We start from the raw sequence: 27,551 nt of genomic DNA, 5'->3' as shown, positions 1-27,551 counted from the left end.
GTTGTGTTTGCGGCTGGCCAGCTCTAATCCTCCTGAGCAGCTGGTCCATCTTTCACAGCTCGCTGCAGTGTCGCTGACTAGAGCGGTCACTTGCAACCTCGCAATATATCCTTCAGTGTAATAACAAGTAGGCTACAGTTTATTAAAAATACAAACTCATTGTACCTCTTACTCACAGCGTGCATACCATAGTGCATGGTGGTTCAGGCATTCACAACACACGTGCTCACTCACACACACACACACCTCACAACTTCTCTACCTTGTTACTTTGTTTACTTCACCACAGCGGAGACAAGACTGTACACACACGCTCTCACACACACAGCAGACACACACACAGCAGAGCCTGATTACTTGACGTGCAGCTAAGCCAGTAAATCAGTCCCGTATCCAGCCAGGAATATGCAGACACACACTGGAGGTGACAACCACAGGCGTCAACACTCTCCCAAACAGATAACAGGATGGAGAGAGTTGTTGACAAAAACCTGAGTCACAATTTAAATATGCAAGCCCCAAAATAGTCAGAGGTGTGAAAAGACTTGGTGATGGGGTTATAGCACTTTGTGACATCGGCTGATGTAAAAAGGGCTTTATAAATACATTTGATTGATTGATGGGGTGAGGTAATATAATCATATAACAATGTTATAAATTAATAACCAGCAAACCAACAAAAGTAGCAATTCACTCGAAACTATGCCAGAAACATACAACTTTATCAAAAGCCATGAATAAAACTAGGCATTCTTGAGAGACAAAAAAGTGTTACAAATATGCCCCAAACCAACAAGATGACCAAACTAAGCCACACAGTTAATCAACTCGATCACATTACCGAACCAAAACACTGAATGAACAGACGAAACAAATGAACAAATGACTGAAAACAGGGATGAAAGAGCGTCGGACAGAACTCTTACTCTCCGTCTTTCGTTTTGTGACTCACCTTGCAGAGTTTGTGATAACGTGGGGATGAGATGGCCATTCTCTGGAGCCTGTGTAGGAAGACCACCACTTTCTGAAGGGAGGTGCGGACCATGGCCATCATCTTACGAGTGCCACAGGTCTGCAGCCTGCTCAGAGTCTGCATGGCCCTCTAGCACTGCCCAGGCCCGCTCATATCCTATTCTCCTCCTCCCCCCAGAGATGCACCACAGCAGTCACAGTGTGACGTGAACACACACACTGTCTGAGACACACAAGCCGATCGGCATGCCCCCGCAAAAGCGTATATACTGGCACACACACAGTGCGCGGTCAATCACGGCACATGCGCACTCTTACAGCAAATACTCTCTCTCACACACACACACACAGAGAGTCAAACACAATCTCCCTCACACTCTCCCCTCATGCGCCCTCACACTCGTGCTCAGGCATTTAAGCAATCTGAAACACTCGCATTCACACACACTCAAACCAGGGCACAAAACTACTCCAAAAAGAGATGTCACTCTGTGGTTACCCCTTTAGAAGCCAGGGGTCAAAGAAGAAAAAGAAAAGCGAAAGAGAAAAATCTGCCGACATAGCAAACCAAGAGAAGAAGGATGAGCGAGGGAGGCAGAAGTTGCTCTGAAGCAGCCGATCACGGCTCACTGTAAAGCCAGAGACGGGAGTGGGATAAAGACTGTGGCGCTCCGCGGAAAGCCCTCCGAGCGGACAACACAGAGAGAGAGAGAGGGTGAGAGAGAGGGGGGGATAAGGAGCGCTGGGTTAACAGAAGACAGAAGCTCCCTCAGCTGTAGGGAGGGAATGACACTACACCAGCCAGAGCGGACGGCTGACTGGGCTGGAGGGAGAGAGTGGAAGAGAGGGAGAAGAAGAGTGTGAGTAAGAGAGAGAGAGAGAGAGAGCAGGGGCGAGAGAGCGAGCACCAGTGAGATGCACAGCGTGCAGCTCGCACACAGCGGGGGCAGCAGTGTGTGTGTGGTGTCCCAGACGTAATGATATGCTCTGACACAGATACAGAGGGATGAGAGAGCAGTCTGATATGGGAACAGGGAAGGAAGGAGAGAATTAAAAACCGAGAGAGAGAGAAGGGAAGACAGAAGCAGATAAAAGGGTGAGTGCATGAAATTACAGTTGGTGAGTGCATGAAAGAGGGAATATAAAGAAAAAAAGTAAGGTATAGAGAATGAAAGATAAACAAAAGACATGTGGAAAGGAATGAATGCAGGAGGAGCATCTGTCATTTTCTGTGTTAATAGATTCAGAAACATTACTTTCTCCTGCACTCACGATCTGAACCCGTGTGTCTTCACCTAAGGACTCCCCCAGCGCGACAGACAAAACACTCTGACACCAGGACTGCCTCATCTCAGTTCCCCATGACTTACATACACATACATCATGCACACAAAGACACACTCACGCTCAGTTAAACATGTGAGAAAGCGACATGATCATTGAGTGCTTTGTGAAGAGCTTTACATAGCCAGATCTGAAATTGGGGTGAGCCTGCCATACGTTTATTCACTCATCCCACACAGTATTGATTCTCCTAAGGTAATTACAGAAGGGAATACCGTTAGCTAGGCCAGTTATTCCACTGACGGAACTAAGTTTCTAATAAGACCGTTAGCATTAGCATATATGAACCCCCTTGGGAACTAGCATCATGTTCACCTGCACTGACAGCTATGTTTGGCTTGCGACTCCAATGTAGTGCAGAATGAAAGCTAATGTTTGAGCAGGGCAAAATCCGTACTGTGTTTCCTGTACAGATATGCATTGTTATATAGACTGGAACACACACACACACAGTGCATTCGGAAAGTATTCAGACCCCTTGACTTTTTCCACATTCTGTTACGTTACAGCCTAATTCTAAAATGAATTAAAATATTATTTAAAATAATTCTCATCAATCTACACACATACCCCATAATGGGCATGTTCAAAGTGTTTAAAAAAAGTACAAAGTGTTTGTTAGGTGTTAAGCCTGTGTTAAAAAATGCCTAAAACGATTACAAGACAAAAAAAAGCTATGGTGATTGTGTTTAATTATGTTTGGGAAATAAAGATATACATGGTTTTAACAAGGTAATGGTAGTATTTAATTCAGTACAGCAATTTGTAGGTGGCTTAATACCCTGTCCCTGTGCCTCAACTTACCCTCCACCCCATTGAGTAGGTGTGTCCAAATTTTTGACTGGTACTGTATATAACACAATGAGCCAATTAAGCATTTTGTACACATAGTCCATATCAAGGTGGAAACATCTGAGCTACACGTAGGCTAACTTCCTTCCCACAGTGTGCCCTTTGCCCTGTCTGTCTAGCATTACTAGACCCTTTGCCATCCCGGACTCTGGTGTGTGTGTGTGTGTGTATATATATATATAGTGGGGAGAACAAGTATTTGATACACTGCCGATTTTGCAGGTTTTCCTACTTACAAAGCATGTAGAGGTCTGTAATTTTTATCATAGGTACACTTCAACTGTGAGAGACGGAATCTAAAACAAAAATCCAGAAAATCACATTGTATGATTTTTAAGTAATTAATTTGCATTTTATTGCATGACATAAGTATTTGATACATCAGAGAAGCAGAACTTAATATTTGGTACAGAAACCTTTGTTTGCAATTACAGAGATCATACGTTTCCTGTAGTTCTTTACCAGGTTTGCACACACTGCAGCAGGGATTTTGGCCCACTCCTCCATACAGACCTTCTCCAGATCCTTCAGGTTTCGGGGCTGTCGCTGGGCAATACGGACTTTCAGCTCCCTCCAAAGATTTTCTATTGGGTTCATCTCTGGAGACTGGCTAGGCCACTCCAGGACCTTGAGATGCTTCTTACGGAGCCACTCCTTAGATGCCCTGGCTGTGTGTTTCGGGTCATTGTCATGCTGGAAGACCCAGCCACGACCCATCTTCAATGCTCTTACTGAGGGAAGGAGGTTGTTGGCCAAGATCTCGCGATACATGGCCCCATCCATCCTCCCCTCAATACGGTGCAGTCGTCCTGTCCCCTTTGCAGAAAAGCATCCCCAAAGAATGATGTTTCCACCTCCATGCTTCACGGTTGGGATGGTGTTCTTGGGGTTGTACTCATCCTTCTTCTTCCTCCAAACACGGAGAGTGGAGTTTAGACCAAAAAGCTTTATTTTTGTCTCATCAGACCACATGACCTTCTCCCATTCCTCCTCTGGATCATCCAGATGGTCATTGGCAAACTTCAGACGGGCCTGGACATGCGCTGGCTTGAGCAGGGGGACCTTGCGTGCGCTGCAGGATTTTAATCCATGACGGCGTAGTGTGTTACTAATGGTTTTCTTTGAGACTGTGGTCCCAGCTCTCTTCAGGTCATTGACCAGGTCCTGCCGTGTAGTTCTGGGCTGATCCCTCACCTTCCTCATGATCATTGATGCCCCACGAGGTGAGATCTTGCATGGAGCCCCAGGCCGAGGGTGATTGACCGTCATCTTGAACTTCTTCCATTTTCTAATAATTGCGCCAACAGTTGTTGCCTTCTCACCAAGCTGCTTGCCTATTGTCCTGTAGCCCATCCCAGCCTTGTGCAGGTCTACAATTTTAGCCCTGATGTCCTTACACAGCTCTTTGGTCTTGGCCATTGTGGAGCGGTTGGAGTCTGTTTGATTGAGTGTGTGGACAGGTGTCTTTTATACAGATAACGAGTTCAAACAGGTGCAGTTAATACAGCTAATGATTGGAGAACAGGAGGGCTTCTTAAAGAAGAACGAACAGGTCTGTGAGAGCCGGAATTCTTACTGGTTGGTAGGTGATCAAATACTTATGTCATGCAATAAAATGCAAATTAATTACTTAAAAATCATACAATGTGATTTTCTGGATTTTTGTTTTAGATTCCGTCTCTCACAGTTGAAGTGTACCTATGATAAAAATTACAGACCTCTACATGCTTTGTAAGTAGGAAAACCTGCAAAATCGGCAGTGTATCAAATACTTGTTCTCCCCACTGTATATACTACCAGTAAAAAGTTTGGACACACATACTCTTTCAAGGGTTTTTCTTTATTTTTACATTGAATAATAATAGTGAAGACATCAAAACTATGAAATAACACATATGGAATCATGTAGTAACCAAGAAAGTCAAATAAAAAAAGATGTAATATTTGAGATTCTTCAAAGTAGCCAGCCTTTGCGTTTATGACAGATTCATGTAGTCATCTGGAATGCAAGCTGTGCCTTATTAAAAGTTAAGTTGTGGAATTTCTTTCCTTCTTAATGCATTTGAACCAATCAGTTGTGTTGTGACAAGGTAGGGGTAGTATACAGAAGATAGCCTTATTTGCTAAAAATACCAAGTCCATATTACAGCAAGAACAGCTCAAATTAGCAAAGAGTAATGACAATTCATCCTTTCAATAAGACACGAAGGTCAGTCGCAAAAACCATCAAGTTACCGGCCTCAGAAATACGAGTAATGGACGTTAAAGCATGGAGGAGGTGTGCTGTTGTGGGGGTGCTTTGCTGGTGACACCGTCTGATTTATTTAGAATTCAAGGCACACTTAACCAGCATGGCTACCACAGTATTCTGCAGCGATACGCCATCCCATCTGGTTTGCGCTTAGTGGAACAATCAAGGAGGAGAGTGATGGAGTGCAGCATCAGATGACCTGGCCTCCACAATCACCCTACCTCAACACAGTTGAGATGGTTTGGGATGAGTTGTTTGCAGCGTTTCCTTCACTCTGCGGTCCAAGTGCTCAGCATATGTGGGAACCCCTTCAAGACTGTTGGAAAAGCATTCCAGGTAAAGCTGGTTGAGAGAATGCCAAGAGTGTGCAAAGCTGTCATCAAGGTAAAGGGTGGCTACTTTGAAGAATCTCAAATATATTTAGATTTGTTTAACACTTCTTTGATTGCTACATGATTCCATATGTGTTATTTCATAATGTTGTATTCACTATTATTCTACAATTTAGAAAAAAAAACTTGAACGAGTACGTGTGCCCAAACTTTTTACTGGTACTGTGTGTATGTGTATGTGTATGTGTGTGTGTGTGTGTGTTGCACTCTGCCCTCTCTCTCTGTGCTGTGCGTGTCCCTGTGCTCCTGTGTGACAGTGACTAATAGCAAACAGGCTGCATGCTGGCTTCACATGAAGTCACTGCAGCAGAACATGGAGTGAAACAGGCTAGCATGGTATAACACAATATGGCACTACACCAGCGTAGGGAAACAGGCTAGCACAGAAAGATAACCACACAAAGATAACCATCTACTTCTTTCACCTCAAACAATCTCCTACTGCAAGACAATTTGTGATAAGGTTCCCCCAAAAATGTTATGCCATTTTTTCTCTTGCAATAATAAGGTGCTTCGTCTTTCTATGGCTCCTCTCGAAGACCAAACTTCTAAGGAGCAATTATTATCCTAAGAAAGAATGTGACTTGTAGTTATATTGAACCTCTCCATAAGAGACACAGGTAAGGTGACCGACTTGACATTGATTGGTGACAGACGAGTCACTCTGAATGAAGGAAGGTTCCAGGTTCCTTTCGACCCATCTCACTGACCACCTTCAATCTGTCCTACTCCCTCCTCTCATTACAATATCCCTCTCTTTTCTCATTCCCCTTTCTCGTTCATTCTATTTCATTAATCCAGTTTCCCTTTAGTACTGAGCGCAGTCCATCAATCTTACCCCAAGTTGAGACACAGAGCCAGAGAGAGAAATAAGCGAGAAGGAGGCAGTGGTGAAAATAGTATCCAATTGTCACACTTGAGTAAAAGTAGGAATAACTCAAGCAAAAGTGAAAGTCACCCAATAAAATATTACTTAAGTAAAAGTCTAAAAGTATTTGGTTTTAAATATACTTAGGTATCAAAAGTTAATCTAATTGCAAAAATGTACTTAAGTATCAAAAGTAAAAGTATAAATCATTTCAAATTCCTTATATTAGATCCCAGGCTGTGTCCCAGCCGGCCGCCCCATGAGGCGGCGCACAATTGGGGAAAGGGGGATACCTAGTCAATTGTACAACTGAATGCATTCAACTGAAATGTGTCTTCCACATTTAACCCAACCCCTCTGAATCAGAGAGGTGCGGAGGGCTGCCTTAATTGACATCCACGTCTTCAGCGCCCGGGGAACAGTGGGTTAACTGCCTTGCTCAGGGGCAGAATGACAGATTTTTAATTTGTCACCTCGGGGATTCGATACAGCAAACTTTCGGTCACTGGCCCAATGCTCTAACCACTAGGCTACCTGCCTCAGCATCATCCGGATTAGGAGAGGGTTTGGCCGGGATGTCCTTGACCCGTCGCGCTCTGACCTCGGTCGCCAGTTGTATGGTGTTTCCTCCGACACATTGGTGCGGCTGACTTCCGGGTTAAGTGAGCAGTGTGTCAAGAAGCAGTGCGGCTTGGCAGGGTCGTGTTTCGGAGGACGCATGGCTCTCAACCTTCGCCTCTCCCGAGTCTGTACGGGAGTTGCAGCGATGGGATAATTGGATATCACAAAATTGGGGAGGAAAAAAATTATAATAATCCTTATATTAAGCAAACCAGATGGCACAATCGTTCATGTTTTTTAATTTACGGATAGCCAGGGTAAAACTCCAACACTCAGACATCATTCAGAAACAAAGCATTTGTGTTTAGTGAGTCCGCCAGATCAGCGGCAGTAGAGATGACCAGGGATGTTCTCTTGATAAGCGTGTGAATCGGACTGTTTCTGTCCTGCATAGCATTCAAAAGGTAACGAGTACTTTTGGGTGTCATGGAAAATGTATGGAGTAAAAAGTACAGAATTGTCTTTAGGAATGTAGTGAAGTAAAAGTTATCCAAAATATAAATAGTAAAGTACAGATACCCAAAAAAACGACTTAAGTAGTACTTGAAAACATTTACTTCACACCACCGGAAGGAGGAGAAGGGGGAGAGAGGATAAGAAGGGGTAGAGGGTAGAATGGAGAAAAAAAACAATTTCCAGAAAACTCCATTTGAAATGACAACGACGTGGGCGTCCTATTGGTGGAAGCAGAGATGGAGAAAAGAGCCCACGTAGGAGACCATGTATGACCAGGCTGTTTTTAGAGCATCAATGCCCCTTCAAGTGAGACTAACCTAGAAAAACACAATGAAAAAGCACATCTCAATGGTAGCTGAATGAAATCACATTTCTGTAGGAGTCTATAGTATTTAATCTGTGAACAGATGAAACCTCTGTGTTTCAGCCCCTCATCTAAACCATATACCGCTACATCCCAGTTCCCTTTATTTTCTGTCACCTTACAACTTTTAAAACACGCACACATACCCCCAAAACACACCGACACAAACAATCAGCAGATCAAAGGGCCGTGGTCTACCTCCAGTTGCCCTCTCAGCTTCTTGATGTGGGCAGAGTCCTGGGATAGCTCCTCCAACTGGGAGACGTCAGCCAGGACGTTGACGGTAGTCTCGGCCTCTTACAGCTACTTAAGGAAGGCCTCCAGCTCGCTGAGTGACATCTGCAGAGCATTCAGACCACTGTCCAGCTTGGCCTGGTGGTCACTAGCTCTGTCAATCAATCAACATCAATATGACAATTAATAATCAATGTAATGACAAATGAACAAGCATTGGTTTGGTTGGAGGTCCATCGTTGAATGAAATAGCTGAGTCAAGGATTCAAGTAGCTCAGGACATTATAATAGGGGAGACTTGACAAGTGTGTGCGTATACGTGCGTGTGTGTCTGTATGTGTGCGTCCACCTCTTGTTGATGCCGTTCCAGGCTATGTTGTTTTTCTCTGTGACATCTTTGATCCTCCTTGTGTCGTCAGCGGAATACTCTCGCAGGAGCTGATTGGACAGCTCGTTAAAAGGTTGCCACGGTACCCTGACCTCTTCCAAGGTCTTGCAAGAACACCTGGAGAAAAAAACAAACAACAATTAATGACAACAACCTACTCCTCACGGACTAAACTATTTCACTTCTTTCATATCCTTGTCACTTCCCATTTAATCTCACACTAATTATCATGGTTCCCTCAGGATCTCACTTTGTTTTAACTTAAGGTATGCTAACCTATTTAATTAAATAATACATAATTGTCAGAACAGCTATCAGTACCTGTGCTATGGCATTGTAACTACAGTACAACAGTGAATTAGACACAGATGCCCTCTACTGTTTTAAATTGGCATTGCATTGGGCAACAATTGAAAAGAAAGTCCACGGCAATCCCCATAGGTGACAGCTCATATGCTTACCATTATTTACCTGCAAGGTATGTTTGATCAGCATTCATCAACACTATCAATAATAATCGTGACTAACCAACAGTGAGACCTCTCATCTGCATATACTCCTTGTCATAATCAGCACGATACACTGGAATACTAAAACGCATGATGAATGGTACACGTGTGTTATCTATTGGGCTAAGAAGCAAACACACAAAAAAATACTTGCCATTCGCTGTTTCAAGTCACAGTTCCCAATCCTAACCTTAACCATGAACATAATTACAAAAATCTTTCCCTTTATCATTGATTAAAAGCTATCCCACCCATCTGGCTAATGGGGCCGAGTATCAGTAGTCCAAAGGTCAAAGGGGAAGGGTCGCTGTATCTCTCACCTTGTTGTCACTGAGCTGTATGGTCAGGGGTTCCCTGGAGCGGTGAAGGTTGTGCAGGTGCCCCTCGCTCTGACCAATCAGAACATTCAGTTCCTGTCTCTGCTTCTCCCACTGATCGCTGTGGCCAATCATGTTATCCAGCTGTTGGAGCCGCGCCACCACACCTTGCTGAGTGTTGTCCCATTGGCTATGCCCTTTCTCCACTGCAGAGAGAGAAAGGAAAAAAGTAGGTGTGGATGACCTTGTGCGAAGGCTAAACTGCACTTGGGACAATCATATTTCTACAGAAACCGAAACTGTTTATGTGATTTTGTGTATCCAAATGCATTTCTCTTAAGGTATATTCACACTTTTCTCTCTAGGTATGACGCAGTACATTATGTTCCTGCTTTACTGGCTCTGTGAGCATACATGCGTTTCTCAGTGACAGAGGTATTCGAGTTGGAGGTCTTGTTCTTGGTGTTCTGGGCCAGAGTGAAGATGTTCTCCAGCTGGGGGTGACGCAGCTCCAGGTCATTCTTCGTCACCTGAGCAGAATACCCAACCAATCCATCCGTCAATTGGATTTATAAAATCCCTTTTACATGAACATATTGCAGTAATCACAAACACAGCTGCATTTACTATTACTAACACTTTTCACAGGCACAGTATATGATACACATGTATACCTTCACACACAGTGACCTAACGGTCACGATAAGTTACATGCCACAGGTACAGTATATGATACACATGTATACCTTCAGACACAGTGACCTAACGGTCACGATAAGTTACATGCCACAGGTACAGTATATGATACACATGTATACCTTCACACACAGTGACCTAACGGTCACGATAAGTTACATGCCACAGGTACAGTATATGATACACATGTATACCTTCAGACACAGTGACCTAACGGTCACGATAAGTTACATGCCACAGGTACAGTATATGATACACATGTATACCTTCACACACAGAGACCTAACGGTCACGATCAGTTACATGCCACAGGTACCCACACAAATGATGGCTGACTAAAGCCATCACCCAGTACACTCCACCAGTCCCCATACACACGTACATGCAAGCGCCCCATGGTAGTGCGTATCTCGTCTGTGTCCCCTACAGTGACGATGCTGGACTTATGCATCCGGGTGATGAGCAGCAGCCAGTCAGCCAGCTCTGTGGCCGTCTTGTTCAGGTCTGTGGGGGCCTCCAGCTCTGGACTGCAGGGGGGGTGGTGGGGGTCCTCACTCATCAGACTGGCCATCTGTACTTCCGACGGGCCCATCGAAACTGAGTGCCTGAATGTCTTCATTTAAACTGAGAGAGTTATGGTTGAACATGACTACAATAAAAAATATATATATATCTAAAGGTCTGCCAAAGCATCTTCAGTTTAGCGTAGTTAGCCATAGCGCTCTGTGTGTGTGTGTGTGTGTGTGTGTGCGCACGCATTACCTGGCTCTCTGCAGGGCTGACCCCTCTCCTACTGAGGGTCTGGTGTGTGACCTGGATGCAGTCGGTCATTCTGTTCATCTTGTCCTGGAACTGACCGTGACTCTGGAGGTTCCCCTCCACCTCCCCTACTTTATCTAACAACTCATGAGTCACCTGCAGGACATGGGGAGAGGAGAGTGAGAGAGGGACAGAAAGAGACAGAAAGAGAGAGAGAGACAAAGAGAAAGAGAGACAGACAGACAGACAGACAGACAGACAGACAGACAGACAGACAGACAGACAGAGACAGACAGACAGACAGAGACAGACAGACAGAGAGAGAGGGAGAGGGAGAGGGAGAGGGGACAAGGAATGGAGAGATGAAGGGAGATAGTTCATCTCCACTGTTACTCTTTAAGTGTTACCCTTCCTTTTTTCCAGTTGATGTTTAGGCTACTGAGTTGCATTATGTTCATTAGTAAACATAGGTTCAAGAGGTTATTCTCACCTTGTTCCAGTTGAGATTGACGGTCCTGAGTTAGCTCATGTGCTTGTCTCTCTCCTGATGACTCACGCTCTGATTGGCCAGAATCTGGGGGACGTTCTTGTTCAGCCAAACAAGACACTCATTCTGGGCGTCCATCTCTTCAGCCAGAGTCTAGAGAGATAGGTGACAAAGGGGTGAAGAGGGTTGAAAGATGTGAGGGATGGATGAGGGGAGAATTATGGGGTAAATGAAAGGGTAGGTCAAGGTGAGGGTTAGGGGGGCAACATGTCCTGACTCTAAGCCTTACCTTAAGTTCTTTGAGGTTGCTGTTGGTGGCAGTGATGGGCAGAGGGCTCACAGCACATTCAGCCTGCTCCAGCCACAGAGCCAGGTCTCCACTACGTGTCACCAGCTCTAATAGGGCAGGGTCACTTCCAGTCAGCCTACAGACAAACACACACACACACACATACACAGATAAACAGGCGCAAGCCGCACAGACACAGACACACACACACACACATTAAGATCTCAATTTCCCTACAGCTGCCGTGTGTAGGCCAAATCCTAACATTTATATTACATTTGTATGCTGATCTGTCATGCTGATATCATCACCGCTTAGGACATTGATGCAGCAAATATTCATACGTTTCGATACATATCTGCAAGAGTTTATCCTGCTCATATAAACATAATCCAATTTCTAAACATAATTTTTTCCACTGTAAACTATTTTTGGGGTCCAAAATGACATTCTTATCACTCCTAACAAGTTGTCCTATTTCTATGGCGACTATGCTTAGTTTCCATGGTGTTCATCTCCATGGTTACCTGTGCTGTCTGTCAAGCACCTTTCTGTGCACGGCCCTACAGCGCTGCCCCAGGGCCTCCAGCTCGTTTTCCAGCAGGGGCCCGTCAGGGGCTGACAGCTGCCCGATGATCCTCTCACCTGTCTGGGTCAACGCGGCCAGGACAGGCTGGTGACTGGCTAGGCCCTCCTCCAGCTCCAAAGAGAGAGAGGGGCTTACAGATCAATATAAAACAAGAAATCTAAGTTGTATTAATCAACAGAATGAGTCAATTGGGGGCGGCAGGAAGCCTAGTGGTTAGAGCCTTGGGCCAGTAACCGAAAGGTTGCTAGATCGAATCCCTAAGCTGACAAGGTCAACATCTGAAAAAGGCAGTTAACCCACTGTTCCTAGGCCGTCATTGTAAATAAGAATTTGTTCTTAACTGACTTGCCTAATCAAATAAATGTAAAATAAATAAATTGGAAATGAGCTGCTATGAATAATGGATTGCAACCATAGGTATTGGATAGATTGTACTCTATGGTAACTAGTGCTGGCTGCTCCACATCCTAATAATAATTCTGATGATGTGAGTGGTGTAAACATAAAGATACTATTTAATACTAATAGTATTGTTCTATTTAATTATGTGGGTGTCAATGCCTGGCTTTCAAATAGCTCTTCCCCACAGGGGAAAGCCTGGGACTCTTTAGTATTGCAAACAATACAAATTAGAAAACTCTCTCTCTCTTTCTCTCTCCTCTCTGCAGGAATATAATGAACGACAGAGCATGAAAAGTGCTAAATAATTAAGGAGAGAAGGCATATTTTTCATATTCAAAAACATACATTTTCTCACACCAAAACCCCCCATCCGCATCAGTCGCTAATGTAAACATATTGGTCTGATTTGTTTTATCGTATTCAGATGATAGAAATACTTGTGCTTATCATAAATAAAACATGTTGTGCTGATGCAGGTTTATACAGTTGATCCAACATTTTGCATACTATCTCTGCATAATGTCAGGGTCATCATTAAAGTGGGTGAGTTAGCACACACACACACAAACGCACACACACACACACACACAAACGTTCTAACATTAACTCTCACACACACACAGAAACACACACTCCCTGACCTCCTGGTGTGTCCTGGGTGTGTACCGGGTGCAGTTGTCCATCAGGTCCTTTTCCCTTAGTGAGGACCTGTTCCGTGTCGGTCATCCACTGACTTAGGTTGTTCAGGTCACAGTGGAACTGTCTCCACTCCTCCACTGCACGGTCAAAACTCCTACAGACAGGGGACAGCAGATCTCATATTGGTTGAGTTTACCCAGACCAAACCCTAACCTTAACAATTAGGGTGGAAACTAACAGATCTGGAATCAGTTAACTCTGACCAAGCCCTGATATACAGTGGGGAGAACAAGTATTTGATACACTGCCGATTTTGCAGGTTTTCCTACTTACAAAGCATGTAGAGGTCTGTAATTTTTATCATAGGTACACTTCAACTGTGAGAGACGGAATCTAAAACAAAAATCCCGAAAATCACATTGTATGATTTTTAAGTAATTAATTTGCATTTTATTGCATGACATAAGTATTTGATACATCAGAAAAGCAGAACTTAATATTTGGTACAGAAACCTTTGTTTGCAATTACAGAGATCATACGTTTCCTGTAGTTCTTGACCAGGTTTGCACACACTGCAGCAGGGATTTTGGCCCACTCCTCCATACAGACCTTCTCCAGATCCTTCAGGTTTCGGGGCTGTCGCTGGGCAATACGGACTTTCAGCTCCCTCCAAAGATTTTCTATTGGGTTCAGGTCTGGAGACTGGCTAGGCCACTCCAGGACCTTGAGATACTTCTTACGGAGCCACTCCTTAGTTGCCCTGGCTGTGTGTTTCGGGTCGTTGTCATGCTGGAAGACCCAGCCACGACCCATCATCAATGCTCTTACTGAGGGAAGGAGGTTGTTGGCTAAGATCTCGCAATACATGGCCCCATCCATCCTCCCCTCAATACGGTGCAGTCGTCCTGTCCCCTTTGCAGAAAAGCATCCCCAAAGAATGATGTTTCCACCTCCACGCTTCACGGTTGGGATGGTGTTCTTGGGGTTGTACTCATCCTTCTTCTTCCTCCAAACACGGCGAGTGGAGTTTAGACCAAAAAGCTCTATTTTTGAATCATCAGACCACATGACCTTCTCCCATTCCTCCTCTGGATCATCCAGATGGTCATTGGCAAACTTCAGACGGGCCTGGACATGCGCCTGCTTGAGCAGGGGGACCTTGTGTGCGCTGCAGGATTTTAATCCATGACGGCGTAGTGTGTTACTAATGGTTTTCTTTGAGACTGTGGTCCCAGCTCTCTTCAGGTCATTGACCAGGTCCTGCCGTGTAGTTCTGGGCTGATCCCTCACCTTCCTCATGATCATTGATGCCCCACGAGGTGAGATCTTGCATGGAGCCCCAGACCGAGGGTGATTGACCATCATCTTGAACTTCTTCTATTTTCTTCTATTTTCTAATAATTGCGCCAACAGTTGTTGCCTTCTCACCAAGCTGCTTGCCTATTGTCCTGTAGCCCATCCCAGCCTTGTGCAGGTCTACAATTTTATCCCTGATGTCCTTACACAGCTCTCTGGTCTTGGCCATTGTGGAGAGGTTGGAGTCTGTTTGATTGAGTGTGTGGACAGGTGTCTTTTATACAGGTAACGAGTTCAAACAGGTGCAGTTAATACAGGTAATGAGTGGAGAACAGGAGGGCTTCTTAAAGAAAAACTAACAGGTCTGTGAGAGCCGGAATTCTTACTGGTTGGTAGGTGATCAAATACTTATGTCATGCAATAAAATGCAAATTAATTACTTAAAAATCATACAATGTGATTTTCGGGATTTTTGTTTTAGATTCCGTCTCTCACAGTTGAAGTGTACCTATGATAACAATTACAGACCTCTACATGCTTTGTAAGTAGGAAAACCTGCAAAATTGGCAGTGTATCAAATACTTGTTCTCCCCACTGTACGTAGCTATAGCCAGCGTTATTATGTTGTATATTGTGAATACTACGGAGGTTCCATTGAGTTGTCATGTGTCTGTCTGTGTCTGTCAGCGTAGTGTCCAGAGCATGGAGGCGCTACCAGGAGACAGGCCAGTACATCAGGAGACGTGGAGGAGGCCGTAGGAGGGCAACAACCCAGCAGCAGGACCGCTACCTCTGCCTTTGTGCAAGGAGGAGCAGGAGGAGCACTGCCAGAGCCCTGCAAAATGACCTCCAGCAGGCCACAAATGTGCATATGTCTGCTCAAACGGTCAGAACAGACTCCATGAGGGTGGTATGAGGGCCCGACTTCCACAGGTGGGGGTTGTGCTTACAGCCCAACACCGTGCAGGACGTTTGGCATTTGCCAGAGAACACCAAGATTGGCAAATTCGCCACTGGCGCCCTGTGCTCTTCACAGATGAAAGCAGGTTCACACTGAGCACATGTGACAGACGTGACAGAGTCTGGAGACGCCGTGGAGAATGTTCTGCTGCCTGCAACATCCTCCAGCATGAACGGTTTGGCGGTGGGTCAGTCATGGTGTGGGGTGGCATTTCTTTGGGGGGGCCGCACAGCCCTCCATGTGCTCGCCAGAGGTAGCCTGACTGCCATTAGGTACCGAGATGAGATCCTCAGACCCCTTGTGAGACCATATGCTGGTGCGGTTGGCCCTGGGTTCCTCCTAATGCAAGACAATGCTAGACCTCATGTGGCTGGAGTGTGTCAGCAGTTCCTGCAAGAGGAAGGCATTGATGCTATGGACTGGCCCGCCCGTTCCCCAGACCTGAATCCAATTGAGCACATCTGGGACATCATGTCTCGCTCCATCCACCAACGCCACGTTGCACCACAGACTGTCCAGGAGTTGTCGGATGCTTTAGTCCAGGTCTGGGAGGAGATCCCTCAGGAGACCATCCGCCACCTCATCAGGAGCATGCCCAGGCGTTGTAGGGAGGTCATAGAGGCACGTGGAGGCCACACACACTACTGAGCCTCATTTGACTTGTTTTAAGGACATTACATCAAAGTTGGATCAGCCTGTAGTGTGGTTTTCAACTTTAATTTTGAGTGTGACTCCAAATCCAGACCTCCATGGGTTGATAAATTTGATTTCCATTGATAATTTTTGTTTGATTTTGTTGTCAGCACATTCAACTATGTAAAGAAAAAAGTATTTAATAAGAATATTTCATTCATTCAGATCTAGGATGTGTTATTTTAGTGTTCCCTTTTTTTGAGCAGTGTATATAAATATTGAGAATGTAAGTTTATAAAGTAATGCTTTGTAGTAATTTTTGATTAAAGCAGCCTAATTTTTCAATTCAAATCCAAAATGTAAACCCAATTGAATTCCTTATCATCTTGTCCTTACAGTCTGCTTTCAATCCTGAGAAAGTATTCAGAACAGGTAACACCCAATCACACTTTGATTACTGTTTTTAATACTAATTCATTCTTCCTTCTGAGGGTGTTGGGTGAATTTTGGAATCGGGCCGGGATCAGAATTAGGATCTCCCAAGACATACCCTCCACTGGAAAAATCCTTATTTTTCTGATAAGGAGAAAAGGAAAAGTAAGAATGTCACCCCATTCCTTACCTTCATTAAGCAGTAGTGAATGTGTTGTGTGCCAGGGAATGACTGATAACACCGTAGTAAACTCCATTGAACCTCACAATGCACTGCCACATAAAGATAACTACCACCATATATCTTAAATAAGAACAGGTCGGGAGCTTTTATGAATTTTGAGCAGGAATTAGCATTTTTTCAAGATGGCGTAGCAGTGCAGACGTGGTTTGTTGTCCTCTCGTTTACTGTTGCGTCAAAAAACAGAACACTCAAAACATGAGCACAATGGCAGCTCTTCCTTTAAAGAACTCCAGGCCTCAAGAGGGCAGATAACCCAAAAACACGGGTGGAACTTAAAAATTGAGCCAGGATTTCTGGAGGGACTACTTTTACATGCGCACCTGGCAGATAAGCATGGGTATAAGATGTTTGGGCTTAGCTTTGCTTGGGTCCTCAACATACAAACAGCTCATTGTTCAACTGGTATGTAATGTTTGGAATTATTTATTATGTTGCATCCAGTGCTTAGCATAATTTACATGTTTAACTCTGGTAGGAGTGGTGACTTCTTTTGTTGTGGATATTTTCTGACTGCAGAAGTAATTGCTTGAAGTGCTAGATTGAATTGTTTAAACGTTTACTATATTCAAAGCCATGCTTTGTTGCTGTGTCATGCATTGTTTGTGTAAAATTATGCATGTTTATTCTCTGTTTAAGGTTATCAACCTATTCCTATTCCTCTGTCATTCAACTACTCTATTCAACAAATCAACTGTTTCAACATATTCAACAAATGGCATCAAAACCATAATAAAACACTAAAAAGGAATTGAGTTGTCCCTTTGCATCCTTCACGTGTTGAGCAAGCCATTTTCAAGTTTGGGCAGAGCTGAAATGATTATTACACCTAGACAACTTGACATTACTTTTTGTATTTTTTGTATATTTACGTTTATTTTTCAACCTCTTTTCCATTTTTAAATGAAATGTGACACGGATCTGCATTTTTTTTGTTGACCTTATAGCCAAAACTTTCATCAGAAGCTAACCAGCTAATTAGCTACTAGCTATTTAGTCATTGTTAGCCACTGCTAGCGGCCTTTACCCTCTGCACAGGCACCAGACGTTTTTTAGCCTGGATAATACCTGCCAGCCTCGGACTGTTTTTCTCCACTGCAACTCTGGTTTCCTGCCATAAACCCTGGACCATTACTCCTGATCATCACAGCTAGCTAGCTGCCACCGAGTGACCCAGCCCTGAAGCTAGCCCTGAGCCAGGCGCATCTCCCAGCTAGCAAATGAAATTACTACAACTACAATTCCTCTTTCGCCATCTGGCCCGGTCCCTTCGTCAACACGGCGCCGAGCCGTACCACCACGACTGGTCCGCACGACTGGTACATGCCTCTGTTACGTTCCCCAGTTTCTGTGTTGTAGTTTGTATTTGAGTGTGTGTTTCAGGAGATGGCTTCCTGAGTTCTCCCCAAGCAGCTGATTTGTCGACTCCATGGCTAATTGGAGCTGACCCCGCCCCCTCGTCAAGACGCAGCTGTTTCCAATTAGTCTCCTGAAGCTATATAAATGCCAGTGTTCTGTTCAGGAGAGAGGAGAATGTAGAGAGATTGATTGTGATAGAGAATTAAATTGCTGAGAGCGGTGTTGGTTGTTTTTCAGGGAGCTGAGGGTAATAGTGTTGGTTGTTTCTCAGAAAGCGATTTGGTATGTACTGTGTTTGTTTGTTGCATTATCAGATAGTGCTTATTTGATGTCCTTGGTTTCTTAGTTTGTTTGAGTAATTGTTTGATATTCTGTTTCATTTGTTCCCAGGGGGGAAGGGGAAGGCACCTAGGGAGTGCTTAGGCAAGAGGCCCGCGGGCATACATATACCCGTAGTATATTCACTGTCTAGGCACACTAGGTAAGATCTGGGTGGACCACCCCCTGTATTTTGGTCAGTGCACCAATTAGGTAAGTAGTGGTTAGGCAGGTTAGATAGGAGAGGGGGAGCTTTGATATTTACTTTCTTTGCTTTGGTTCTGTCCAGCCCCTTTTCCCCATATTACCGTGTAAAGGAATAAAGTCCTTGTAAACGGTACCACATTCTGCCGTTTTGTCATCCTTACTCGCACCTACAGTCCATACCTCTTTCACTTCACGGGGAGTTGAGTTGTAGCAGGGTGTTGCGTTCCCTCTTCTTAGAGGCGTGCGTAACAGCCTCAGATACCTCCTTTGTCCCACCTCCCACACATGCGGTGACCTCACCCAGTATAACCAGCATATCCAGAGATGCGACCTCTTATCATCACTCAGTGCCTGGGCTTACCTCTACTGTACCCGCACCCCACCATACCTCTGTCTGCACATTATGCACTGAATCTATTCTACCATGCCCAGAAATCTGCTCCTTTTATTTTGTCCCCAACGCACTAGATGACCAGTTTTGCTAGCCTTTAGCCGTACCCTCATCCTACTCCTCTGTTCCTTGGGTGATGTGGTGGTTAACCCACGCCCTGCGTGTCCCCAGGCACTCTCATTTGTTGACTTCTGTTATCAAAAAAGCCTTGGTTTCATGCATGTTAACATCAGGAGCCTCCTCCCTAAGTTTCTTTTATTCACTGCTTTAGCACACTCCGCCAACCCTGATGTCTGAATCCTGGCTTAGGAAGGCCACAATTCTGAGATTTCCATACCCAACAACATTTTCCATCAACATAGAACTGCCAAAGGGGGAGGAGCTGCAATCTACTGCAGAGATAGCTTGCAAAGTTCTGTCAAACTTTCCAGGTCTATGCCCAAACAGTTCGCGCTTCTAATTTTAAAAATGAATCTCACCAGAAATAAGTCTCTCACTGTTGCTGCTTGCTATAGACCCCCCTCAGCTCCCAGCTGTGCCCTGGACACCATATGTGAATTGATTGCCCTTGATCTATCTTCAGAGTTCGTTCTGTTAGGTGACCTAAACTGGGATATGCTTAACACCCCAGCAGTCCTACAATCTAAACTAGATGCCCTCAATCTCACGCAAATTATCAAGGAAACGACCAACCCTAAATCTGTAAACATGGTCACCCTCATAGATATCATCCTGACCAACTTGCCCTCCAAATACCTCTGTTTTCAATCAGGATCTCAGCGATCACTGACTCATTGCCCGCATCCGCTATGGGTCCACGGTCAAACAACCACCCCCCATCACTGTCAAACGCTCCCTAAAACACTTCTGCGAGCAGGCTTTTCTAATCGGCCTGGCCCAGGTATCCTGGAAGGATATTGACCTCATCCCGTCAGTTGAGGAAGCCTGGTCGTTCTTTAAAAGTAATTTCCTCGCCATCTTAAATAGGCATGCCCCTTTCAAAAAATGTAGAACTAAGAACAGATATTGCCCTTGGTTCACTCCAGACCTGACTGCCCTTGACCAGCACAAAATATCCTGTGGCGGATTGCAATAGCATAGAATAGTCCCCGCGATATGCAACTGTTCAGGGAAGTCATGAACCAATACACTCAGTCAGGAAAGCAAAGGCTAGTTTTTTCAAACAGAAATGTCCATCCTGTAGCTAACTCCAAAAAGTTTTGGGACACAAGTCCATGGAGAACAAGAGCACCTCCTCCCAGCTACCCACTGCACTGAGGCTAGGTAACACGGTCACCACCGATAAATCCATGATAATCGAAAATTTCAATAAGCATTTCTCTATGGCTGGCCATGCTTTCCTCCTGGCTACCCCAACCTCGACCAACAGCTCTGCACCCCCCGCAGCTACTTGCCCGAGCCTCCCCAGCTTCTCCTTCACCCAAATCCAGATCGCAGATGTTCTGGAAGAGCTGCAAAACCTGGACCCGTACAAATCAGCTGGGCTAGACAATCTGGACCCTCTCTTTCTAAAATTATCCGCCGCCATTGTTGCAACCCCTATTACCAGTCTGTTCAACCTCTTTCGTACCGTCCGAGATCCCTAAGGATTGTAAAGGTGCTGCGGTCATCCCCCTCTTCAAAGGAGGTGACACTCTAGACCCAAACTGTTATAGACCTATAACCATCCTGCCCTGCCTGTCTAAAGTCTTCGAAAGCCAAATTAATAAACAGATCACTGACCATCTCGAATCCCACCGTACCTTCTCCGCTGTGCAATCCGGTTTCCAAGCTGGTCATGGGTGCACCTCAGTCACGCTCATGGTACTAAATGATTTCATAACCGCCATCGATAAAAGACAGTACTGTGCAGCCTTCATCGACCTGGCCAAGGCTTTCGACTCTGTCAATCACCGTATTCTTATCGGCAGACTCAATAGCCTTGGTTTCTCAAATGACTGCCTCGCCTGGTTCACCAAATACTTTGCAGACAGAGTTCAGTGTGTCAAATCGGAGGGCCTGTTGTCCGGGACCTCTGGCAGTCTCTATGGGGGAACCACAGGGTTCAATTCTCAGGCTGACTTTTTTTCTCTGTACATATCAACGATGTCGCTCTTGCTGCGGGTGATTCCCTGATCCACCTCTACGCAGACGACACCATTCTGTATACATCTGGCCCTTCTTTGGACACTTAACTAACCTCCAAACGAGCTTCAAAGCCATACAACACTCCTTGCGTGGCCTCCAACTGCTCTGAAACGCTAGTAAAACCGAATGCATGATTTTCAACCGTTCGCTGCTCGCACCCACCCGCCCGACTAGCATCACTACTCTGGACGGACCTAGAATACATGGACAACTACAAATACCTGTGTCTGGCTAGACTGTAAACTCTCCTTCCAGACTCATATTAAACATCTCCAACCCAAAATCAAATCTAGAATCGGCTTTCTATTTCGCAACAAAGCCTCCTTCACCAACGCCGCCAAACTTACCCTAGTAAAACTGACTATCCTACCAATCCCCGACTTCGGCGATGTCATCTACAAAACAGCTTCCAATACTCTACTCAGCAAACTGGAACAGTATCACAGTGCCATCCGTTTTGTTACCAAAGCCCCTTATACCACCCACCACTGCGACCTGTATGCTCTAGTCGGCTGGCCCTCGCTACATATTCGTTGCCAGACCCACTGGCTCCAGGTCATCTGTAAGTCTATGCTAGGTAAAGCCCCGCCTTATCTCAGCTCACTGGTCACGATAACACCCACCCGTAGCACGCGCTCCAGCAGTTATATCTCACTGGTCATCCCCAAAGCCAACACCTTTGGCCGCCTTTCTTTCCAGTTCTCTGCTGCCAGTAACTGGAACGATTTGCAAAAATCGCTGAAGCTGGAGACTTGCATTTCCCTCACTAACTTTAAACATCAGCTAACCAATCGCTGCAGCTGTACATAGTCCATCGGTATATAGCCCACCCAATTTACCCTACCTCATCCCCATATTGTTTTTACTTACTTTTCTGCTCTTTTGCACACCAGTTTCACTACTTGCACATCATCATCTGCTCATTTATCACTCGTGTTAATCTGCTAAATTGTAATTACTTTGCTACTGTGGCCAATTTATTGCCTTACCTCCTTACGTCATTTGCACACACTGTATATACTTTCTTTTTTTCTATTGTGTTATTGACTGTACGCTTGTTTATTCCATGTGTAACTTGTTTGTGTCGCTTTGCTTTATCTTGGCAAGGTCGCAGTAGTAAATGAGAACTTGTTCTCAACTAGCTTACCTGGTTAAATAAAGGTGAAATTTTTAAAAAGAATAATAAACATTTGCTACTCCTATTTGAAAATGTTTAATGTTATACAGTCGTATGAAAAAGTTTGGGCACCTCTGACGATTTCCATTTATAAATAATTGGGTGTTTGGATCAGCAATTTCGTTTTGATCTATCTTCAGTAGTGAAATTAGGTTTATTGGATTAACAGAAAAGGTGCAATATGCTCATGTACTTTGCTGATAAAAGTCTGCAAATGGTTACGTTCTGTAAAATGTTCTATTGGCATAACCAATGGACTAAAATGGTAAGTCAAAATGGCTGAGGGTCTTCAAATGGCAGGGATCTAAGTGACGCTGACCAATGCACAGAGGGTCCTATCCAATGTATTTAAACACGTGACCCCAGGCCTCATAATAAGCCTCCTCTGCAGAATGGCTCTATAATCACGGAGGGGGAGCATCAACAATGCTAAGCCAGGCTGATGGTATCTCCACTAATCTGCACAGGAGGACGCAGACAGGTGCATAAATTTGGGCACCCCAATAGAAAAATCACATGAATATTTAGTAGAGCCTCCTTTTGCTAAAATAGCCTCTAGACGCTTCACATAGCCTCTAATGAGTGTCTGGATGAAGGTATTTTGGACCATTCCTCCTTACAAAACATCTCCAGTTCAGTTAGGTTTGATGGTTGCTGAGCATGGACAGCCCGCTTCAAATCATCCCACAGATTCTCAATGATATTCAGGTCTAGGGACTGGGATGGCCATTCCAGAACATTGCACTTGTTCCTCTGCATAAATGCCCGGGTAGATTTTGAGCAGTGTTTTGGGTCGTTGTCTTGTTGAAATTTCCAGCGCCGGCTTAACTTCAACGTTGTGACTGATTCTTCAACATTATTCCCAAGAATCTGCTTATACTGAGTGGAATCCATGCGACCCTCAACTTTAACAAGATTCCCAGTACCGGCACTGGCCACACAGCCCCACAGCATGATGGAACCCCCACCAAATTTGACTGTGGGTAGCAAGTGTTTTTCTTGGAACGCTGTGTTCTTTTGCCCCCATGCATAACGTCCCTTGTTATGACCAAATAACTATCTTTGTTTCATCAGTCCACAGCACCTTATTCCAAAATGAAGCTGGCTTGTCCACATGTGCGTTTACATACCTCAAGCGACTCTGTGGCGTGTGTGCAGAAAAGGCTTCTTCCGCATCACTCTCCCATACAGCTTCTCCTTGTGCAAAGTTTGCTGAATTGTTGAATGATGCACAGTTACACCATCTGCAGCAAGATTATGTTGTAGGTCTTTGGAGGTGGTCTGTGGGCTGTTTTTGACCATTCTCACCATCCTTCGCCTTTGCCTCTCCGACATTTTACTTGGCCTGCCACTTCTGGCCTTAACAAGAACTGTGCCTGTGGTCTTCCATTTCCTCACTATGTTCCTCACAGTGGACACCGACAGCTTAAATCTCTGCGATAGCTTTTTGTAGCCTTCCTCTAAACCATAATGTTGAACAATCTTTGTTTTCAGGTCATTTGAGAGTTGTTTTGAGGCCCCCATGTTGCCACTCTTCAGAGGAGAGTCAGAGAACAACTTGCAATTGGCCACCTTAAATACCTTTTCTCATGATTGGATGCACTTGTCTATGAAGTTCAAGGCTTAATGAGCTCACCAAACCAATTGTGTGTTCCAATTAATCAGTGCTAAGTAGTTACAGGTATTCAAATCAACAGAATGACAAGGGTGCCCACATTTTTGCATAGCCTATTTTTCACATCTGATTTAATTTAACTTAATATTGCTACACTAAAAATCTTTGTCTGGACAATACCCCAGTACTCAGCTTTTATTAGAAAATGAATGGCATGCCACTGTGATCATTTTCTGTGACCAGAGTAAGTTATTATGCAGCCTCAAAGGGGTGCCCAAACTTTTTCATACGACTGTATATTGATAGATGGTAAAGTTGTATTGGTTGATTCTTAATTCAAAATAAAGTTACTATATCACTCAATGTCTGATATGTAGAGTGTACTGTATGTGTTGATCAGTCTGCCTGTGTGTGTGTGGGCTCCTTGTCAACTTGGCCTGTGTTGATTTCTTAATTTTTCTTAAACCTTTATTTAACTAACCAAGTCAATTTAAGAACAAATTCTTATTTACAATGAAAGCATACCCTGGCCAAACCCTCTCCTAACCCGGACGATGCTGGGCCAATTGTGCACCGCCCTATGGGACTCCCGATCACAGCTGGTTGTGATACAGCCCGGGATCGAACCAGGGATGCCTCTATCACTGAGATGCAGTGCCTTAGACCGATGCGCCACTCGAGCGTGTCTGTCTGTGTGTGCGCGCCCAGTCAACTTGGCCTGTGTTGATCAGTCTGTGTGTGTGCTGAGGTCTTGGTATACAGTATGTGCACTGTTATATATCTCCATCCTCGCTCCTCTGTCATCCATAGCAGATAGAAGACATGTATTCATGTACCCAGGATAGGTCAGTTGTAGATGGAACTCCCTGACAGTACAGAGACAGAATGGAGACAAGGTCATGACTAAGTGACATCATACACTCACTCTCTCTGTGGGTGACACTAACCAATCAGTGATGAGAGTAAAGCTACATCTACAGTACATAGCCCTGTTAGAGGAGACAAACAGATCCTCTCACATCCAATAGTGGAAATGCAAAGACTTTACAGAGCTGCTCATTTCCCCCTTATTGTGATGCTACAATGAGTATATTTTCAGTTTCTTCTTCCTTACACTCTTTCATGGTCATTAAGTATTAAGATCTTGGTAGTTACTAAGTAACTTAATGTTGATCGTCCGTCACCCACCCTTTGCGGTGGTTGTAAATGCAGTTGAGACGGTCCCACTCTGCTTTGAGCTGGGTGAGGGTCCCTCTGATCTGTGCACCCTCGCTCTGCGGTGCCTCCAGGATGGCGCTCATGGATCAACGTCACCTGCTCCCCGACATACTCCAGACTCTCCTTTATACTCTGGGAGAGAGAGAGGAGGCAGGGAGAGAGGAGAGAGAGAAGGAGGAGAGGAGAGAGAGGTAGGAGTGGAGAGAGGGAAGTAATTAAATGAGTGAGAGGTCTCCATTCAGACCTACAGGACAACAGTTACTCCCTTCCCCTTCCTATATCTCCCCTCATCTCTTTCTCACCCTCCACCCCCTGGCTGGAGAAGTCGTCATAGAGACCACTGCTGAGCTCGATAGAGTTGCGCAGCAGTTCGTTGTGGGCCATGGCCAGCAGAACCTTTCTGAACCTTTCAGAACCTTATATCCAGCAGATAGTCTGAGGGACTGAGAGGACACCCTCTCCTCTGGCTCTATCTGCTGGCAAGAGACGGTGTAATGTTAGAAACAGTGAATGCATGTGTATGGGTGTGTGTGAATCTATTACATTTTACCGTTGCATTTAGCAGACACTCTTAGAGTGACTTACAACCAGTACATTCAAATAAGATAGGTAACACAACCATATCAATCTGTGTGGGAACTGGGAAGCATCACTTGTCAAACTTTTTGATATCAAATAGCAAGTTCACACATTTCTATGTATACATATTTTCACTCTTTCTGGGATTATAGTTGAACCTCAAAACATTTTTTGAAATGTTTTGTTTCATTACAGAGACAGTTGGTAGACAATCTTTGCTGAGTCACCACTTGCCATCGACTACAATGCATTATGAAAATGTGTCTAAAGCATGTTAGAAAAGACTCCAAAACACTCCAATCCAAATCCTATTCTGATTAGAAAGAATCTTGTGCAGGCCACTTTTCTCTCTGTAATTGATTATGGTGACTTGCTGTATATGCATGCAACCTCATCCGTCTTACAGAGATTGGACTCTGTTTATCATGCATCCTTGCGCTTTATTACAAATGCCAAGTCACTCACCCACCATTGCACATTGTACCAAATGGTAGGTTGGACCTCACTTTATATGCGCAGAAAGATACATTTGTGTGTTCATCTACAAAGCCCTTTTGGGTAAACTCCCTCTTTACCTATGTAGTCTGGTCTCCTTCACCACCAGCAGTCACCATACCCGGTCTGCTAGATGGTTGCTACTTAAAGTCCCCAGGACATTTACACTATTATGCAAGACTGCCTTCTCATCTTGTGCACCAGATGCATGGAATAGTCTACAATCCATGCTTCCTCTAGATATGTTAGTGCCACTGAATTCATTTAAAATATTGATGGGAGACTGTTACAGAGGAGTGAACATGCTTTTTTTAGGGCTGGATCATGTTGTATGTTTTAATTATGTAATGTATTGATTGTTGCTGCCTTCTTTGCCAGGTCTTCCTTGAAAAACAGGCTCTGGGTCTCAATGGGCTTTTCCTGGTTAAATAAATAGAAAAAATAGGGAGTGACAAATTCCAGAGTGGAAGTGAAGGCCCACAATTGTCAGTATGAAATTTGTTCAATATTTGTTTATTACAATTTAATTTTACTCTATTAGCAAAGTTTGAGAATATTAGCCTGTGTGCTAAAATAATAATTTGAGTAATAGCTATTGATAAACCTGTTAATGTATTAATTGTTTGATTGATGTGTTATGTGCAGACCCTGCTAGAGGAGGTGGATGACATCAGAGTGTGGACAGTGTGAGAGACCAGGCCACCCTGATGACCAGTAGAGGTCCTGCCTGCAGAGATGTAGTGGAACCCAAACTGGCCAAACTCAACCGCAACTTCCACATGGTCTCCCAGTGCATCAAAGCTGCCATGGTACAACTACTCTCACATCACTGTTTCAGTGTGTTACAATTACAACTGTTCAGAGCTTTATCATTCAAGCCGTCGACACACACAGAGGTGTAATTCTGTCACTCTTTTGTTTCTGATACCTAGATGTACTGCAGGTTCCGTTCTTTGCGAGGAATTGGAAACCTCCCTGGTCTTTGTGTTTGAATATGTATTTGAAATTCACTGCTCCTCTGATGGACCTTACAGATAATTGTATGTGTGGG

The 27,551-nt window shown here is 44.5% G+C and overlaps 1 protein-coding gene and 1 pseudogene across 4 annotated transcripts in view; both read right to left on the bottom strand.

Annotated features, from left to right (window-relative positions):
* LOC139556650 (utrophin-like) overlaps positions 1 to 1,808 on the bottom strand; it is a 185,734-nt gene extending 183,926 nt beyond the window's left edge. For 3 of the 4 annotated variants that reach the window (XM_071370857.1, XM_071370858.1, XM_071370860.1), the window contains exon 1: positions 953 to 1,807. In XM_071370857.1, the coding sequence (XP_071226958.1) occupies positions 953 to 1,096 (144 nt within the window). In that variant the 5' untranslated portion in view covers positions 1,097 to 1,807. Of the gene's footprint in view, positions 1 to 952 lie in introns of all 4 variants that reach the window. The other variant, XM_071370862.1, reaches the window with a different exon arrangement.
* A 6,615-nt stretch (positions 1,809 to 8,423) lies between these two features.
* LOC139555888 (utrophin-like) lies at positions 8,424 to 26,436 on the bottom strand (annotated as a pseudogene).
* Between the last annotated feature and the right edge of the window lie 1,115 nt (positions 26,437 to 27,551).

This window comes from Salvelinus alpinus, chromosome 27 (genome assembly GCF_045679555.1).
Source record: "Salvelinus alpinus chromosome 27, SLU_Salpinus.1, whole genome shotgun sequence".
NCBI lineage: Eukaryota > Metazoa > Chordata > Actinopteri > Salmoniformes > Salmonidae > Salvelinus > Salvelinus alpinus.
This window is presented reverse-complemented; position numbering and strand designations above follow the sequence as displayed.